The 15,773-nt window shown below is 39.8% G+C and overlaps 1 protein-coding gene across 1 annotated transcript in view; it reads left to right on the top strand.

Annotated features, from left to right (window-relative positions):
- Positions 1–2,981: 2,981 nt before the first annotated feature.
- LOC145406003 (glutamate receptor ionotropic, kainate 2-like) overlaps positions 2,982–15,773 on the top strand; it is a 166,286-nt gene continuing 153,494 nt past the window's right edge. Inside the window, exons 1-3 of the mRNA XM_080277193.1 lie at positions 2,982–3,081; positions 3,788–3,912; positions 5,064–5,174. Of these exons, the coding sequence (XP_080133319.1) occupies positions 2,982–3,081; positions 3,788–3,912; positions 5,064–5,174 (336 nt within the window). The remainder of the gene's footprint in view (positions 3,082–3,787; positions 3,913–5,063; positions 5,175–15,773) is intronic.

Below are 15,773 nucleotides of genomic sequence, written 5' to 3'. Positions count from 1 at the left end.
CCTTTCCAAAATTACACAGCAGTACAAATTGGTTCACCCAGTGCCAACTCCGGTCTCAAACATGAAATCATAATATTTAACATATATATTCCTCTTAACACCTCCCATACTGTACCATCCAGTACAACCCAGCCCTTCCCCTTAACACAGACACCTAATTCTGTGATTGCTGGGAGCTTTAGTACTATAATCACTGCCTGTTATGAATAAAGTTAGTAAAACCACCAACGCCTCGACGCTACATGACACTTCAACAACATGTACATTCTCACTGACACCTCTCAATACACCCTCTTCCCACACCAGGCAAACCGTACCCTCTCCTCCCCAGACATCACTTTCCCCTTGCCAACACTCTAACTCAACACCACTTGAACAGAAACCAAACTCGCTACAGATCATCTCACCATTATCATTACTGTAGACGCACAGTCCAAACTAGAGCCATCACGCCAACATATACAAAGTTCAAGAAAGCATCCTAGACAAAATTCAGTACAGAAACCTAAAAAAAAAAAAAGTTAAGCACACTAAACAAAACAACCATCACAACGTTAACGGGAGAGAGAGAGAGAGAGAGAGAGAGAGAGAGAGAGAGAGAGAGAGAGAGAGCGCACACACACACACACACACACACACACACACACACACAATCAGCACTGTCATACCCGCCGATGACAAGCACTACATATGACATGACAACTCAAAGTTTACAGAAGAAACTGACTCCTTCAAAACACAAGGCGAGATACTTAAATACACCTCACCTCTCCTTACCAAACAAGACATTTTTTCGAGGCTCCATCAACTAAACGATGAGATGAAATCAAAACTGGTACAAGGAATATGGAGAATTGGAAGGCTTTTGTAACAACACTTATGTCATTCCACAGACCTTTCTCGGGTCCGCAAAATATTTAATAGTGTCAACAGATCACAAGTATGCACATCCAAGACCAACGCTGCAATCATTTCCAATACCCAGCACATCGCTTCCTATAAAGAAGCAAACTTACTCGTAAGCCACTAGGTAAATATAAGTTACTTAACACTAACACTCTCTGAGTCTGAAAAACGACCCTCTCAGCATAGGCTCCCGCAACGTCCATCTCAGCAGTTACTTCAACAAACAACGGATGAGGCTATGGCAAACCTAATGTCTGACTTGGCTCGTATCTCTGATTGGGATAAAAATAATCTTTTTGTTTTTAATGCATCAAAGACTCAGTTCTTACATCTAACAACCCGACAAAATCTTCAACAGGTGTATCTACTAATGTTTAATAATATTCAGCTTAATCCTGCATCATCCTTGAACATGCTTGGGGTTTCATTCACTCGGGACTTATCTTGGGAAGATCATATTACATCTGTAAATCTGCTTCTATGAGATTAGGTGTGCTAAGCCGACTCCGTTCCTTCTTTATCCCTGCACAAATGTTGACTCTATACACGGGTTTTATCCGCCCCTGTGCAGAGTAAAACTCTCATGTGTGGGAAGGCTTCCCACATACAGCTCTTCTCAATAGTATGGAGTCAAAGGCTTTTCGTCTCATTAACTCTCCTCCTCTTACTGGCTCTCTTCAGCCTCTGTCTCTTCGCTGCATTGTTGCATCTTTACCTCTTTTCTATCGCTACTTCAATGGTCACTGCTTCTCTGAACTGTCTGCTTGCATTCCTCCACTTCTACGACGGGCACGTAGCACCCGTCTAGCAGCATACTCTCATTCCTTTTCTGTCCAACTCTTCTAATGCAAGAGTTAACCGTTACTCCCAGTCCTTCATTTATGCAACAGGTCAACTCTGGAACTGTCTCCTTCTGTCTGTATTTCCTGCTAGTTATGATCTCTAGTCTTTCAAACGCAGTGTGTCCAGGCATCTCGACATGATCAGATCTTGAATTTGACTCTCTCTTGTATTTTGTTTTTCTCTTGGAAGGAACGGTTATTGCAGGATCGTGGCGTTTGGTTCCTTCTTCCTAACATTAAAAAAAAAAAAAAGTAGTCCTTTCCATTTGATCACAATGCAAAACCCTTCACTCTAGAACAGTCACGTATCATCAAGAAAAACTCGATCAAAAATCAACACTACACTTTCCCTGCCCTCCTGACACGCAGCCATCGAAGATGTCCTTAAACCAAGTTGACCGAGTTCACTTGGCCAGGCATAGACCAGGACACCACACATCCCTCCTCAGGTACCAGGTAGATTTTGGTCGGGTCGAACCCTGATGACACGTGGCCAGCTTGTTTCATAGCCAAAACGACGACACGCATCAGGGAGCAATATACATGGCACAGTAAGTCCCAGACATAACAATAACGGTGTAGACAACGTATGGGATAACCTAGTAACGACGGTTGCTTACTTGCGGTCAACTGTTTGGCTCGATCAAACGGGCAGGGACTGAGCAACAAAAAACTTAATCATTTTATGCTGTTGTGATTTAGCCTATTTGCTCAATATTTGTGCAGATCATTTAAATTTCCCGATTAGTTCAAAAATTCATTAGCAGAAAATCCAATACAAATAAGACATTACTGTTGTAACAACACAGTCTTTCAGTACCCTTTATTTGGTGTGTACTGAAATTACCATAGTGAACTAAAATCAAGGGCCCGTAATATCCACCTCTCTCTCTCTCTCTCTCTCTCTCTCTCTCTCTCTCTCTCTCTCTCTCTCTCTCTCTCTCTCTCTCTCTCTCTCTCCGGTAACGTCTTTAGAAGATTATATTTTATTCTCTTCACTCCAATGACGTATTATATCATATTTTGGTAACTTGACTACGCTTAGATTAGACGAGACTTTTGTTACTGGATGAGTTATACTCCTGTGTAATCGTAAATACATCTGCCCTGCTAGGACCCTCTCCCGTGATTAATGTATCTGTGTACTTACAGGGGAAAAAAAAAAAAAAGCGTCATTGGAGTGGAGGGGTCAAGGAATTCTAATCTCTAGTATAGTAAGTGACTGTTGCAGGGATGGCGATGGTGGCTGCTGTTGGAAGAATATGGCTTGGCCTGGGTATGTCCTGCCTGCTGGTCCACGCTCGCCTGCCCCGCTGCTGTGGTCAGTACACAGGTTTATGTTTAACATTCTCACGTTCTTACGATTCACTCAGCTGAACTAAATCGTCTGACATCAGGTAAACTAATACCGGTATGCAAGTGCTTTTCCGACCTTGGCAATATTAATGGTACTATTATTAATACTTTCTTGTTCTTATCGTTGATCTTCATCTGACCAGTCGTCTGATATTAGCTGGAAAAGAATACAATAGATATGCAGACGGAAAAGGGTTAACTGCACAAGTATTAAAACTGTAAGACTCCAATTCTTTCTCTAAATCTAATATAATCGTCTGGTATTAAGTGGATCAGGCGGGCACAGCAGCCTTCACGAAGAGAAAGCCATCAATGCCAGTATTACAACTTCCAGGCTTCTGTTCTCACTCTCCTGTGGGTATAGACGTGTGACATGAACTGTAACTGAATGCAAGAATTTTCCTAACCATGAGAGGTAATAAGATTCTAAACTGTGAACAAGGACTCTCATAAGCCGACAGTCATCAAACAAGAACTATAGGAAATTTTATTGCTTATTACACCTGCAGAATATACTCTGGGACATTAAAAAAAAAAAAAAAATGAAATTCCACATGCTAATTTGCAGGTGATATAAAAATTGTGTTTTTATGCTGTTTGTCAATAATAAATAGTCTTTATGTAAAATGTTTACAAAAATTTCTCTAACAGAAAAAAATAATACAGACATTATCACTGCTTAGAGGTGAGCGAGTCAGAGAGTGGTATTGGTGCAGCAGTGGCCACCACGTTGGCCACAGAGTGGTGTTCCCGCTCCTCCATCCTTCTTGTCACAGATGGGTCGCACTGGCCGGCTGCCGTGTTGAAGGTGAGTCGCAACACAACTCAACCCAGCCCTGGTTAGAGCTCACCACACAAACATTGAATAACCGGAAAACTAATTAGTTAGTGTGTGCTGGACTATGTCACTATACTTAACTGTTCATTGGAAATACTTCATTAAAATACTATCAGAACAATTATTAAAGCAGCAAAATTGGATATTAATATTTATCACAGTTAATTATTTTTTATCACGAATAACTATGGTTAAAACAGAAATGCTGTGAAACGCCGTTATACTAGAATTTTTGTTTAAACGTAAAAGTTGTGTATTGCGTAAATGGCTTACAAAACAGTATGCAATGTACGGGAAAACATTCTCATGTGTGATAAAACACAGATTAATTATTATTCTTTGGCTTCTGACGCAAGCCTGTAGTACCAGTCGAACAGGGCGATACTCCTGTGTAATTTTAAGCTCATCGTTGGCTATGTCTCTTTAGTAATTCTCATTTTTTTCTTTAATTCAGTGTGAGTGTTATCTTCGGCGTCACTTTTAAACTTACTGTAGATACCAGTAGTTGAATTTTACTTTAAGACTCTGCGACCAATTTTGTACAGCATTAGCAGTAACGAATAATTGCTGTCACATCAGACTGCCCAACCTTCTGTATTCTTTAAACTTACCAAAGATCCTGATAATGTCTTATAGGCCTAAAACTGTTGGTAGGCCTTATCCTTACCATGTAGTACTGTTGCAGTGATATTAAAGTAAAAACTGGGTTTCTAGACAGTTATGTCAATATATCGAAACTTTTACATATTTCGGTAAGAGAAGTGTGTTGGATTTTAGTGCATCAAGCGCCAAGCAACATGATATATACTTTATTCTAAGAAAAACTGTGATCCATGAGAAAAACTGTAGACGACTGACATGTGGCTCCTTTTCTAAAGACTTCATATCTAGAATCAGCAAGATGGGTGATGCAGTTTGCAGCAAGTTAATGGATATGAAGAGTTTAAATGTCTAGGTGTAATACACAGGTGTATATGTTTGCCTCAGTGTGCCTCGCTTACAGCTTTATCATTAAGGATAAATACTTCTACTTGCCTAACAGTGGGAAATTAAGTCGAAACATTTGACTTTAATAATCTTAGTTGTAGCCAAATATCCAACCGATAAACTTTGTTTTTCAGGACCAGGCTGAACTGGTAGCACCCTGGGGTCTAGCCATTTTCGAGACCAAGACTCACGTTCATGGCACCAACGTCACGCAGATTACCAAAACAGTATCAGAGGCACGACGGGTAAGTTGGCAGTAAAGGGTGTAATCAAGTCTGTATATTGGACGTGCAGTGTGGTATTGTGAGACGTGGCTTGGTAAGTTGTGGTGGTGTGACGTGTGTAAAGCAGGTTTATTTCTTGCATACGAAAAAAAACAAAAAAAAACAGTGACAATAAGTCTGTGATGCTGACATCATACTAATAGAACACGGTAAGGATTAGGTACTTTATTACTAATAATGTATTGTTATATTTAGCATGAACTGGCATTGAAATATATTTCAACTATAAACCTATAATCAAGAAAATGAAAACATAAATTAAGAAAACTGTGCACTGGCCAGCTATTATAGCGATTTTTTTTTAAACATATCTTTTCAGTAGAATAAGCTAACCACCTTCCAAGCCAATCGGTTCTATTCTTCCCTTGCCGACAGAGGTTGCACAAGACCCCTGTTGGCAAACCTGCATCTTAAGTGGTGCTTGTGAGCTGAGACTGACAATATGTCGTGTCGACAACCATTCAGTGTGTTATTGTCTATTAAGCTTCAGTAAGACTTAACAAAACAAATGTTTTCAGCACTCTCAAACACTGAGATTTTGAAATTTGGAGGCATCCAACCTTAATCTTGAACCTTGAGCTTTTTTGTACTCCAAGCAACAACAAAATTAACAAAAGCAAAATGCATGATTGCTTAAACACAGCTTTATAAAGCCTTGATTTCTCCATCTTCTTCTTCTTCTTCTTCTTCTTCTTCTTTCTTTCTTGCTTGCTTTTTCTATTCTTTTTTTCTTTCTTTCTTCTTCCTTCTTCTTCAACTGATTTTTTTCTATTTCTTCTTTTCCTTGATTTTTTGTTCTTTCTTCTTTCTTTTTACTTTTTTGTTTTTTCTGTGTTCTTCCTCCTCCTCCTTTGTTTCTTTGTTTCTTTCATATCTTCATTCTTTCTCTTTCTTCCTCTATTTTTCCTTCTTCATTTCTTTCTTTTCCTTTTTTCGTCTTTATTTCTTCTTTCTCTCTTCTTCATCCTTCTTTCTTTTTGTTCTTTTTTCCTTCTTGTTCTTCTTCTTCTTCTTCTATTTTATATCTCTGCTCTTTCTTTCCTTCTTTCTTTTCTCTTTCCTTCTTCATCTTATTTGTCATTCTTCTTCTTTCTCTTTCTTCTTCGTCCTCTTCCACTTCATCATCATCATCATCATCATTATTATCACCATCAGCATCATCATCATCATCATCATCACCATCATCATCATCATCATCATCATCACCATCACCATCATCATCATCTTCTTCTTCTTCTTCTTTTTCTTTTTCTTCTTCCTATTTTTTCGTTTTTCTTCTTACTCTCCGTTTTCTCTTTCCTTGTTTCTTTATTCTTCTGTCTCCTTCCTTGTTTGTCTTCTGCAGTTTTCTTCTATTGCCTTCTTTTCATTTTTTTTTTATAGGCATAACCCTCAGATGGTATAACAGATCAACTTTTTTTTTTTTTACTAAAGGATTTCATTCTCTCCTGGGTTTGATATTCTCGTTTTGTCTACAGAGTAGGAATGTTCATACTTAATACGTCAGGAACTGGTCAATTTGTATATATTTGATTCGATTATGGCTAAACTTGAAAGAGTTGAGAGTCAGCAATGAGAAATGGCTCTGTATTTTGAAAACAATCGGTCAGAGGTAAAGGCTACATTACACGGTAAAAATGTCAGAATATTTATTTCAAAAAGTTATCATTCGATTTAGAGCTTACTTTTAGGAAGCGTTTAAGGTCAGTCAGAGAGAGAGTTATTCTATTTTGAGAACAGCGGGTTAAAGGTCTAGGTCGTAAAACTAGGCCAACTTAAACAGTTCTGATCCCATTTACACCGACTTTATTGGACTGTATTAGGGTCAGGTATATATTAAATATTCAAGGTTTTTAGAAAAAAATGCCAAGGACTACGGGCAGGGTCAAAGGATAGACCGAATGTATGACGAGATGTCTGTGTTCATTTATTAGCTCTACTTTGAGACTGTCTCTCTCTAGGTACTTTAACGTTTCAGCAATGTCTCTGCTGTTTCTGAGATTAGGACAATGTCATCTGCAAATCTTAAATGGTTTAGGTTTTCTCCCAGTCTAGCTTTCTGAAAATGCTTTCTAGGCATGCAATAAAAAATTTTGGTGAAATTGTATCTCCCTGACGAACGCTCTTTTTCTCAGTCATGATTTTTTCCGAGTCCTTATGAAATTTGAATGGAGCAGTTCCCTCTTTGTTTTCTTTATATATGTTTTCGAGCAGAGTTACAATGTTCTCATTTACTCTTTGTTTCCTCAGTGAATTTATAATTGCTATGTGCTCCACTGAGTCGAAAGCCTTTTCGTAATCAACAAAACATAACCACAGTTGTTATTACATTCCCTACTTTTCTCAATTAGGTGCTTTATTGTGCGCAGATGATCACTAGTCGAATAATCACTTCGGAATCATGGTGTTCGCAAGGTTTCGTTTTCTTCCAAATTTGTTGTCATTCTGTCCGTAAGGACTTCAGTGAAAGGTTGGTAAATATCTGGTATTAGGCTAATGAGGAGATAGTTACTAAAGATCTTTTGAGTCGCTTTTTTTGTGAAGAAAAATAACTATTGCATTACACCACGTTTTGGGATTTTTCATGTTTATACACTGAGGAAATAAATGGGCGAGTCTGTTTTGTATTTCTATTCCTGTATCCGACAGTAAATCTGCTACTCTTTCATCTTGTCCTGGGACGTTCTCTCTTTTCATACTCATGAGAAATGTTTACTTCGTATGGTGTTACCTCTGGTATTTCACTTGTGTCAGCTGTAAAGTTAGCTACTGTATTGGTACTGTTATCTTTCATGCATGCTGCACAGTTCTTTGTCAAATTTTTCAACTCTCCTCACCGTCCTATCTCTGCATTTAAAGACATCACCGTTCTTGTCTTTCAGTGATTATAATTTGTTGTATTCTTAGTGCTATTTTAATTCAGTCCTGGTTCAGACTTTTGCCTTTTTTAACATTTTTTTTTGTCTGACCCTTGTTTCACTTTTTCTATTTTTCATAAACTTTTTAAATTCCGCTATTTATTTTTCCCTTTTTTTTTTTTTTTTTTAACTTTCATCTCCTTTCTACTCTTCACTAGTTCGAGGGTCACTTTTGAATACTTGTTGGTTTTGATTGTATTAGCTTTCCATTCTATCTCCGCTGATTCTCTCAGCACTACTATTAGTCTATCGTTCAACTGATCAGTGTCACACTCATCATAACTTGATTTGAATTTCATTAAATCAGGCTTTACTGATCTACCAGAAGACCCGCCGACATGTCGTAAAAATACCCCCGCTAATACCAATACACCAGTCCAGTATGAGACAGCCCTAGCATGTATTCAATATGGACGGTGGGTGTTAGAGCCGAAGTGGTGACATGCAGAGGTGTATGGTATGTAGGATGACTGCTGGACCTTGATAGCAGGCTGTGAAGCCTATGCCCAGAGTCGGACACATAAAAAAAAAAAAAAAAAAAAAAAACTTAGAGCCTCAGATCTTTCTTTATTACTAACTGAAAGGCTTCTTTGTTCTCGCTGTTTTTATTGGGCATATTTTTTTAAGTTTTTATTAGTTGCTTGCTTTCACTTGTGAAACTGGATGTGGCTGTGCAACCCAACACTCTTTGGTCGCTTTCTATATTTACTTTTTTGATAATTGTGACATTTATAATCGTGATTTTCGTATCTGCTATAACAAAATCGATCTCATTCGCTGTTTCTTCATTAGGACTTCTCCTGGTCAATTTTCTTATTGTTTTCTTTACCAACCGCGATAGTGAAGCTGGTATTGTTTTAAATGTGTGTGTGTGTGTGTGTGTGTGTGTGTGTGTGTGTGTGTGTGTGTGTGTGTGTGTGTGTGTGTGTGCGTGCGCGATAACTTCGCAACTGCTCAAGATATCATCACAAAATTTTATAGGTGTGTAGTTGAGAAAAAAATCGATCACGAGTTCAAAATTGGTGAAAGTAGGTCTAGGTCTACTTGTCTGTTACCACAGTAACTTCACAACCGCTAAAGATATCATCACAAAATTTTACGGGTGTGTAGCAGGGATAAAAATCTTATACGAGTATTGTTTTCAGTTTGTCTGTGTCTCTGTGTTTGTCAGCACGATAACTTCGCAACCGCTCAAGATATCATCACAAAATTTTACGGGTTTTAGTAGTTAACATGAAAGTCTACTACGAGCTCGAAATTGGTGAAAGTAAGTAAAGGTTTGTGTGTCTGTTACCACGTTAACTTTGAAACCTCTCAAAATATCATCACGGAATTTTACAGGTGTGCAGTAGGGATGAAAGTCCCCTACGAGTTCGAAACTGGTGAAAGTAAGTCAAGGACAAGGTCATATTCCAAGCCGCGCTGCATATGTATCGGCTCGTGGCTGGTGTGATTCCCCCACTGGGGGTCCTCTAGTGAAAAAATGTGTTCATTAATTTCTTGTTTTATATTCAGCAACATTTACCACCATTTCACCTCTGTCAGTCCTTTCCCCCATTCCAAGTTTTCCTGTACATGCATCTCCACGTTTCAATTTGCCAACTTTTGCATTGAAGTCTATGAATATAGTATATGTGGTCTTTTGTTCTTCCATAATTTCAGAGATGACATCATACAGTATTTCTGTTTCTTCATCTGAGCCTTGAGAAGTCGGTGCATATACTTGTATTACTTTCAGGGTGTACCTTTTGCATAGTCTAATTATAATCCATTCTTACGTGTGGAATTTAACCATGTTCTCTGCAACATTTCCGTTAATTAGAAATCTTGCACCATTAACTCTTTCATTTTGCCTTCTTCTGTAGTAAAATAGGTGGTTGATATCTTGCAACTGAATAAATTTTTCTTCTTTTGTGTGGATCTCACTGATACCTCAAATATCCCAACCAGTGTTTCTTAATACAGTCATTAAACTTAACAGGTTTATAATTTTCTGCAAGTCTTCTCACCTTGTACGTGTCTGGCTTCACGGATTGCAGTTTGTTTAATGTTCCAGTCTCTTATTTGCCAAGATAGTGCCTACTCACTTTCGGTGACACACTGCCTGTAGGCACAGGAGGCAATGCGGTTGGACCTTTAGTAGATGATGATCCAATAGGAACGCCCATCGAATCATTACTAGTAGAATTCATGTTTGGCTGAGAGGACTGTGGCAAATAATCTCACTTCCCTGCCACATAGTTTCTGGTGAGATGTAAATTTTTGTGCCACCTTATTCAGTATATTCGATGGAGCCTTATATGTCTTTAAGGGGTCCTATGGTTCCTGCCGTCAAAGGCAGCACCTCATACCTCTGAGAGGACTTCCCCTACCAGTTTAGCAGGGCAGTACTCCCAAGGTGGATGGAAAGCTGATGACAGGGAGAGCTGGAGCTCCCGTTTCATCAGCCCTCGGGACTAGTTCCCGACCATCCCCCTTTGCTGAACTTTTTCAGTGTCTCAGTAAGGCGGTGGCTCAACCGGTAGAGAGGTGGCGTGCGGTCCTAACGGGCCCAGGTTCAAATCCCGGCTGGGGCAGGGAACAGTTTAAGGATTGAATTTCATTAAATCAGGCTTTACTGATCTACCAGAAGACCCGCCGACATGTCGTAAAAATACCCCCGCTAATACCAATGCACCAGTCCTGTATGAGACAGCCCTAGCATGTATTCAATATGGACGATGGGTGTTAGCACCGAAGAGGTGACATGTAGACGTGTATGGTATGCAGGAGGACTGCTGGGCCTTGATAGCAGGCTGTGAAGCCTATGCCCAGAGTCGGACACATAAAAATAAAAAAAAACAGAGAGTAGGCCAGCATGCTCTCCAATACAAAAGTCTCTATCAACACCAAACTACATGCATAATACACACCACACTTCCTTTTCAAATTTTTGAAAAATGGCGTCGAATACTGTAGCCTCGGAGTCCCCATGGGGGGGGGCCATAAATGCCCCCACCTTCTGCCCCTCTCCCGGTCCAGCTGTCTGAGGCAACTGACAACAGACCCTTTTCTGTATCCTCCAACTTTCTCTATACTCATTTCAAAGCCAAAGGTGGCTGTTGTGTATGTATACGCAACAACTTATCTTGCTCTCATGTTCCCGAACTCGATTCTTCTGAATTCTCTACACTCTGGCTCCGGCTTTCCTGTCATTCTCTGACTAAATATATCTGTGCTGTTTACTTATCCCCTAATTCTACTATCAAAAATTCTTTGACTATCTTACTTGTACGATGGAACACATTCTATCCATTTCTCCTTTCTCTGAAATCTCCATTCTTGGAGATTTCAATGTTCACCACCACCTTTGGCTCTCCTCTCCATTCACTGATCCACCTGGTGAACAAGCCAATGCCTTTTCTATGCTTAATAACCAAGAGCAGCTTGTACAGCACCCTACCCGTATCCCTGACTGCCTTGGAGAGAGCTCCAACATATTTGACCTTTTCCTTACAACTAATCCTTCTGCTTTCATTGTTCGTCTTTTCTCTCCATTGGGCTCCTCCAATCACAACCTTATCACCTTAACCTGTCCTATCACTCCGATATGGCCCAAGGACCCTCCAAAGAAATGTCATCTGTGGCGCTTTGGAGCTGCAGATTGGGAGGCCCTCAGGCAGTACTTCTTTGATATTCCCTGGAATGATTATTGCTTCAATTGCCGGGAGCCATCTGGGTGTGCCTTGCGCATTACGGAGGTTATTCTCTCAGGCATGGAAGCATACATTCCTTTCTCATTTCCTTTGACTAATGCATGAAAGCCTTGGTTTAATCACGCTTGTTCTAATGCTGTCTGCAACAAGGAGAGGGCCTATAAAAGGTACCGGAACCAACCCACCCCTGAATCACATCTTCTATACGTTTCTGCCTGGAATCATGCTAAGTCTGTTCTTTGCTCGGCTGAAAATAATTTCATCTGTACAAAATGCTCTCAACTCTCTAACTCGAATTCTTCCCGCTCCTTCTGGCACCTTTGCCAAAAACCTTTCTAACAACTTTACCTCATCATCCTTCCCTCCTCTTTTCTACTCTGATGGCTCTGTAGCTATTTCTTCTACTGATAAAGCAGATCTCTTTCCTCAGACTTTCTCCTCCAATTCCACCTTAGACGATTCTGGTGCTGTTCCTCCATCACTTCCCCCCTCTGACTTCCTCATGGCTAACATTAAAATTTCTTCAGCTGACGTATTTTCTGCCATCACAGGCCTCAATACTAATAAGGCATATGGGCCTGATGGAGTCCTTCCTGTTGTTCTCAAGAACTGTGCTTCTGTGCTTACACCCTGCCTAGGAAAATTCTTTCGCCTTTGTCTATCAATTTGTACCTTTCCTTCTTGCTGGAAGTTTGCTCTCATTCAGCCAGTCCCAATGAAGGGTGACCATTCCCAACCCTCTAACTATCGTCCAATTGCTTTAACATCCTGCATCTCAAAAGTTTTCGAGTCTATTCTTAATAGAAAAATTTAAAAGCATCTTTCCTATCACAACCTTCTTTCTGATCGTCAGTATGGGTTTGGTTAGGGACGCTCCACTGGCGATCTTCTCACCTACCTTTCAGACTCCTGGTCATCCTCCTTTCGGGACTTTGGCGAAAGCTTTGCCATTGCACTTGACATCTCAAAGGCTTTCGATCGAGTCTGGCATAAATCTTTAATTTCCAAACTGCCCTCTTACGGTTTCTATCCTTCTATCTGTGCCTTCATCTCTAGCTTACTTTCTGGTTGTTCTATAGCCGCTGTTGTAGACGGCCATCGTTCTTCTCCTTGATCTGTTAACAGTTGTGTTCCTCAGGGCTCTGTCCTATCACCAACTCTCTTCCTTTTATTCATCAGTAACCTTCTAAGCTGTACATCTAACCCTATCCACTCATACGCTGATGTCTCCACCCTTCTCCTTTCCATTCGATTCCCACAAGGTCCATCTCAGCAGTTACTTCAACAAACAAAGGATGAGGCTATGGCACACCTAATGTCTGACTTGGCTTGTACCTCTGACTGGGGTAAAAATAATCCTGTTGTTAATGCATCAAAGACTCAGTTTTTGCACCTACCAACCCGACAAAATCTTTAACAGGTATACCCACTAATGTTTAAGAATTCTCAGCTTAACCCCTACACCGCGGGGATGTTTTTGCACTCCTTCCACGTCCCGCGAGGATATTCGCCCTCTGACTGTCATTTTAAAAATATTTGCCAAAAATCAGTTATTAGTCCTAGAATATTATAATTAAATGTGCCTATGGCACATACCTTCAGCTTTCTCCTGGAATGTTTATTGAACCTTCATCGAGTACCATAGGACTTTTGGAGACTTCTGAAGTTAGGTAACGAATTCTCCATTTTAAACTTCCTGACATCCCGTAATATTATTACCACAGCCTGATATTATCACTAGAAACACTATTCTATGATTTTCAAGTAGTTTGGAATCCATACACACAAAAAAAAAACACTGTGAAAGCAATGAAAATTACAAGCGCGTAAGAGCTTCCCACTGGCGCTCGTTCCCCGCTGGTAATTTGTCATTTATTATTCATAAACACACTCACACTTTATATTCCTATTACTTTATTGCACTTATATATATATATATATATCTATATATATATATATATATATATATATATATATATATACAGTATTTATATACAGTATTTATCCATAAGTTTCCTTCAGTAATAGTAGTTTATTTTCACTCCAGGCATTAACTTCCTCGTTCAGTAAACTAGCGTTGAGAGCATAGCTTTGACTGTCATTACTCCAAGTATTTGTACTCATATTCTTATATTAGTAATTATTTACATTTCTATTTTATTTACACTATGTTATACACTGTCACTTCCAGTAAATACGGGCTCCTTTCCCTTGGAGCCAGGATGAACTTGGGACACTGAAGCACTCGTAGTTTATCACCATTTCCTCCACTGGCTCATCACACGATTCATCAGAAAGATTGTAGTCGCTGTCCATCATTATCATGGATAAATTAGCCAGTTCACGCTCCACAGCCGAGTCATTTAGTCCTTTACCCCTTCCCACACGAGGTTTAGTAGGGGTAGAGCTCACAGGGCCCTGTAGAAGCGGCAAAAATGGAGGGGCGCGAGTGCTGCGTGCTTTCATCTCAAGAAACAACACTGAACTAAATGACGAGGCGGATATGGGGCCGCCAAGACTTGACAATGTCAGCAAGGTGACAGCTGCTAATTTATATGCTGTGAAATGATTGGCAGGAAATTAGGTAGTTCCAGGTGAATGTAAACATCACTTAGGCTTCTGCCTTCCTTTCTTATCTTTTTATTACGAGAATTGATTATACGGCATATTTCAAGGGGAATTTACCAGGGAAAATTAGCGAACAAGTGCATGTGGGGTGTTGCCAGGTGATAATTAGCCAACTCCAGGTGTATCGCACTATCATTTACATTATTTTTTTTTTTTGGTATATATTATTTTGTATAAGAATAGGGCACAGGGCTTATTTCAATGGATGAAACCAGTGGAAAATTCTGGGGAAGATTTGCTTAGCGCAGCTAGGCCGGGCAGGAGAGAGGAGAGGGTAATGGAGGAGAGGTAGGGAGGGGAGTCAAGAACAGGGATAAATGGCTAAATTGTCAACAATGGATGGGAGTACAGATGACATTAGCAGTGCCGATATTGTTGGCCACTGGCAATACTGATATATGATACAAGCCACCACTTGAAAGCCCGGGAGAATTGAAAATAACACAGAATTGCAAAAGTGACATCACGCGGTATGATCCATTGCGCCCGAGCATCACAAAAGTGACACTCCGCAGTTAAGGGGTTAATCCTGCATCATCGTTGAACATGCTTGGGGTTTCATTTACTCGGGACTTATCTTGGAAAGATCATATTATATCTCTTGTAAAATCTGCTTCCAAGAGATTGGGTGTGCTAAGCCGACTCCATTCCTTCTTTACCCCTGCACAGTTGTTGACTCTATACAGGGGTTTTATCTGCCCCTGCATAGAGTACAATTCTCATGTGTGGGGAGGCTCACAACATACAGCTCTTCTCAATAGTGTGGAGTCAAATGCTTTTCGTCTCATTAACTCTCCCCGTCTTACTGACTCACTTCAACCTCTGTCTCTTCGCCGCACTGTTGCATCTTTATCTCTTTTCTATCGCTACTTCAATTATCACTGTTCCTCTGAACTGTCTGCATGCATTCCTCCACCTCTACAATGGGCGCGTAGCACCGTATAGCAGCAAGCTCTCACCCCTTTTCTGTCCAACTCTCTAATGCAAGAGTTAACCATTACTCCCAGTCCTTCATTTATGCAACAGGTCAGCTCTGGAACTGTCTCCCTCTGTCTGTATTTCCTTCTTCCTATGATCTCCAGTCTTTCAAATGCAATGTGTCCAGGCATCTCGAAATGAATGGATCTTAAATTTGGCTCTCTCTTGTATTTTGTTTTTCTTACAGTTTTGTGGGCTCATTGCCTTTGGTTCCTTCTTCCTCACATAAATATATATATATATATATATATATATATATATATATATATATATATATATATATATATATATATATATATATATATATATATATATATATATATATATATATATATATATAT

This window comes from Coenobita brevimanus, chromosome 8 (genome assembly GCF_032717465.1).
Source record: "Coenobita brevimanus isolate Jiangsu-jjx chromosome 8, ASM3271746v2, whole genome shotgun sequence".
NCBI lineage: Eukaryota > Metazoa > Arthropoda > Malacostraca > Decapoda > Coenobitidae > Coenobita > Coenobita brevimanus.
The sequence above is the reverse complement of the archived record's forward strand: the minus strand, read 5'-3'. Positions and strand labels throughout refer to the sequence as shown.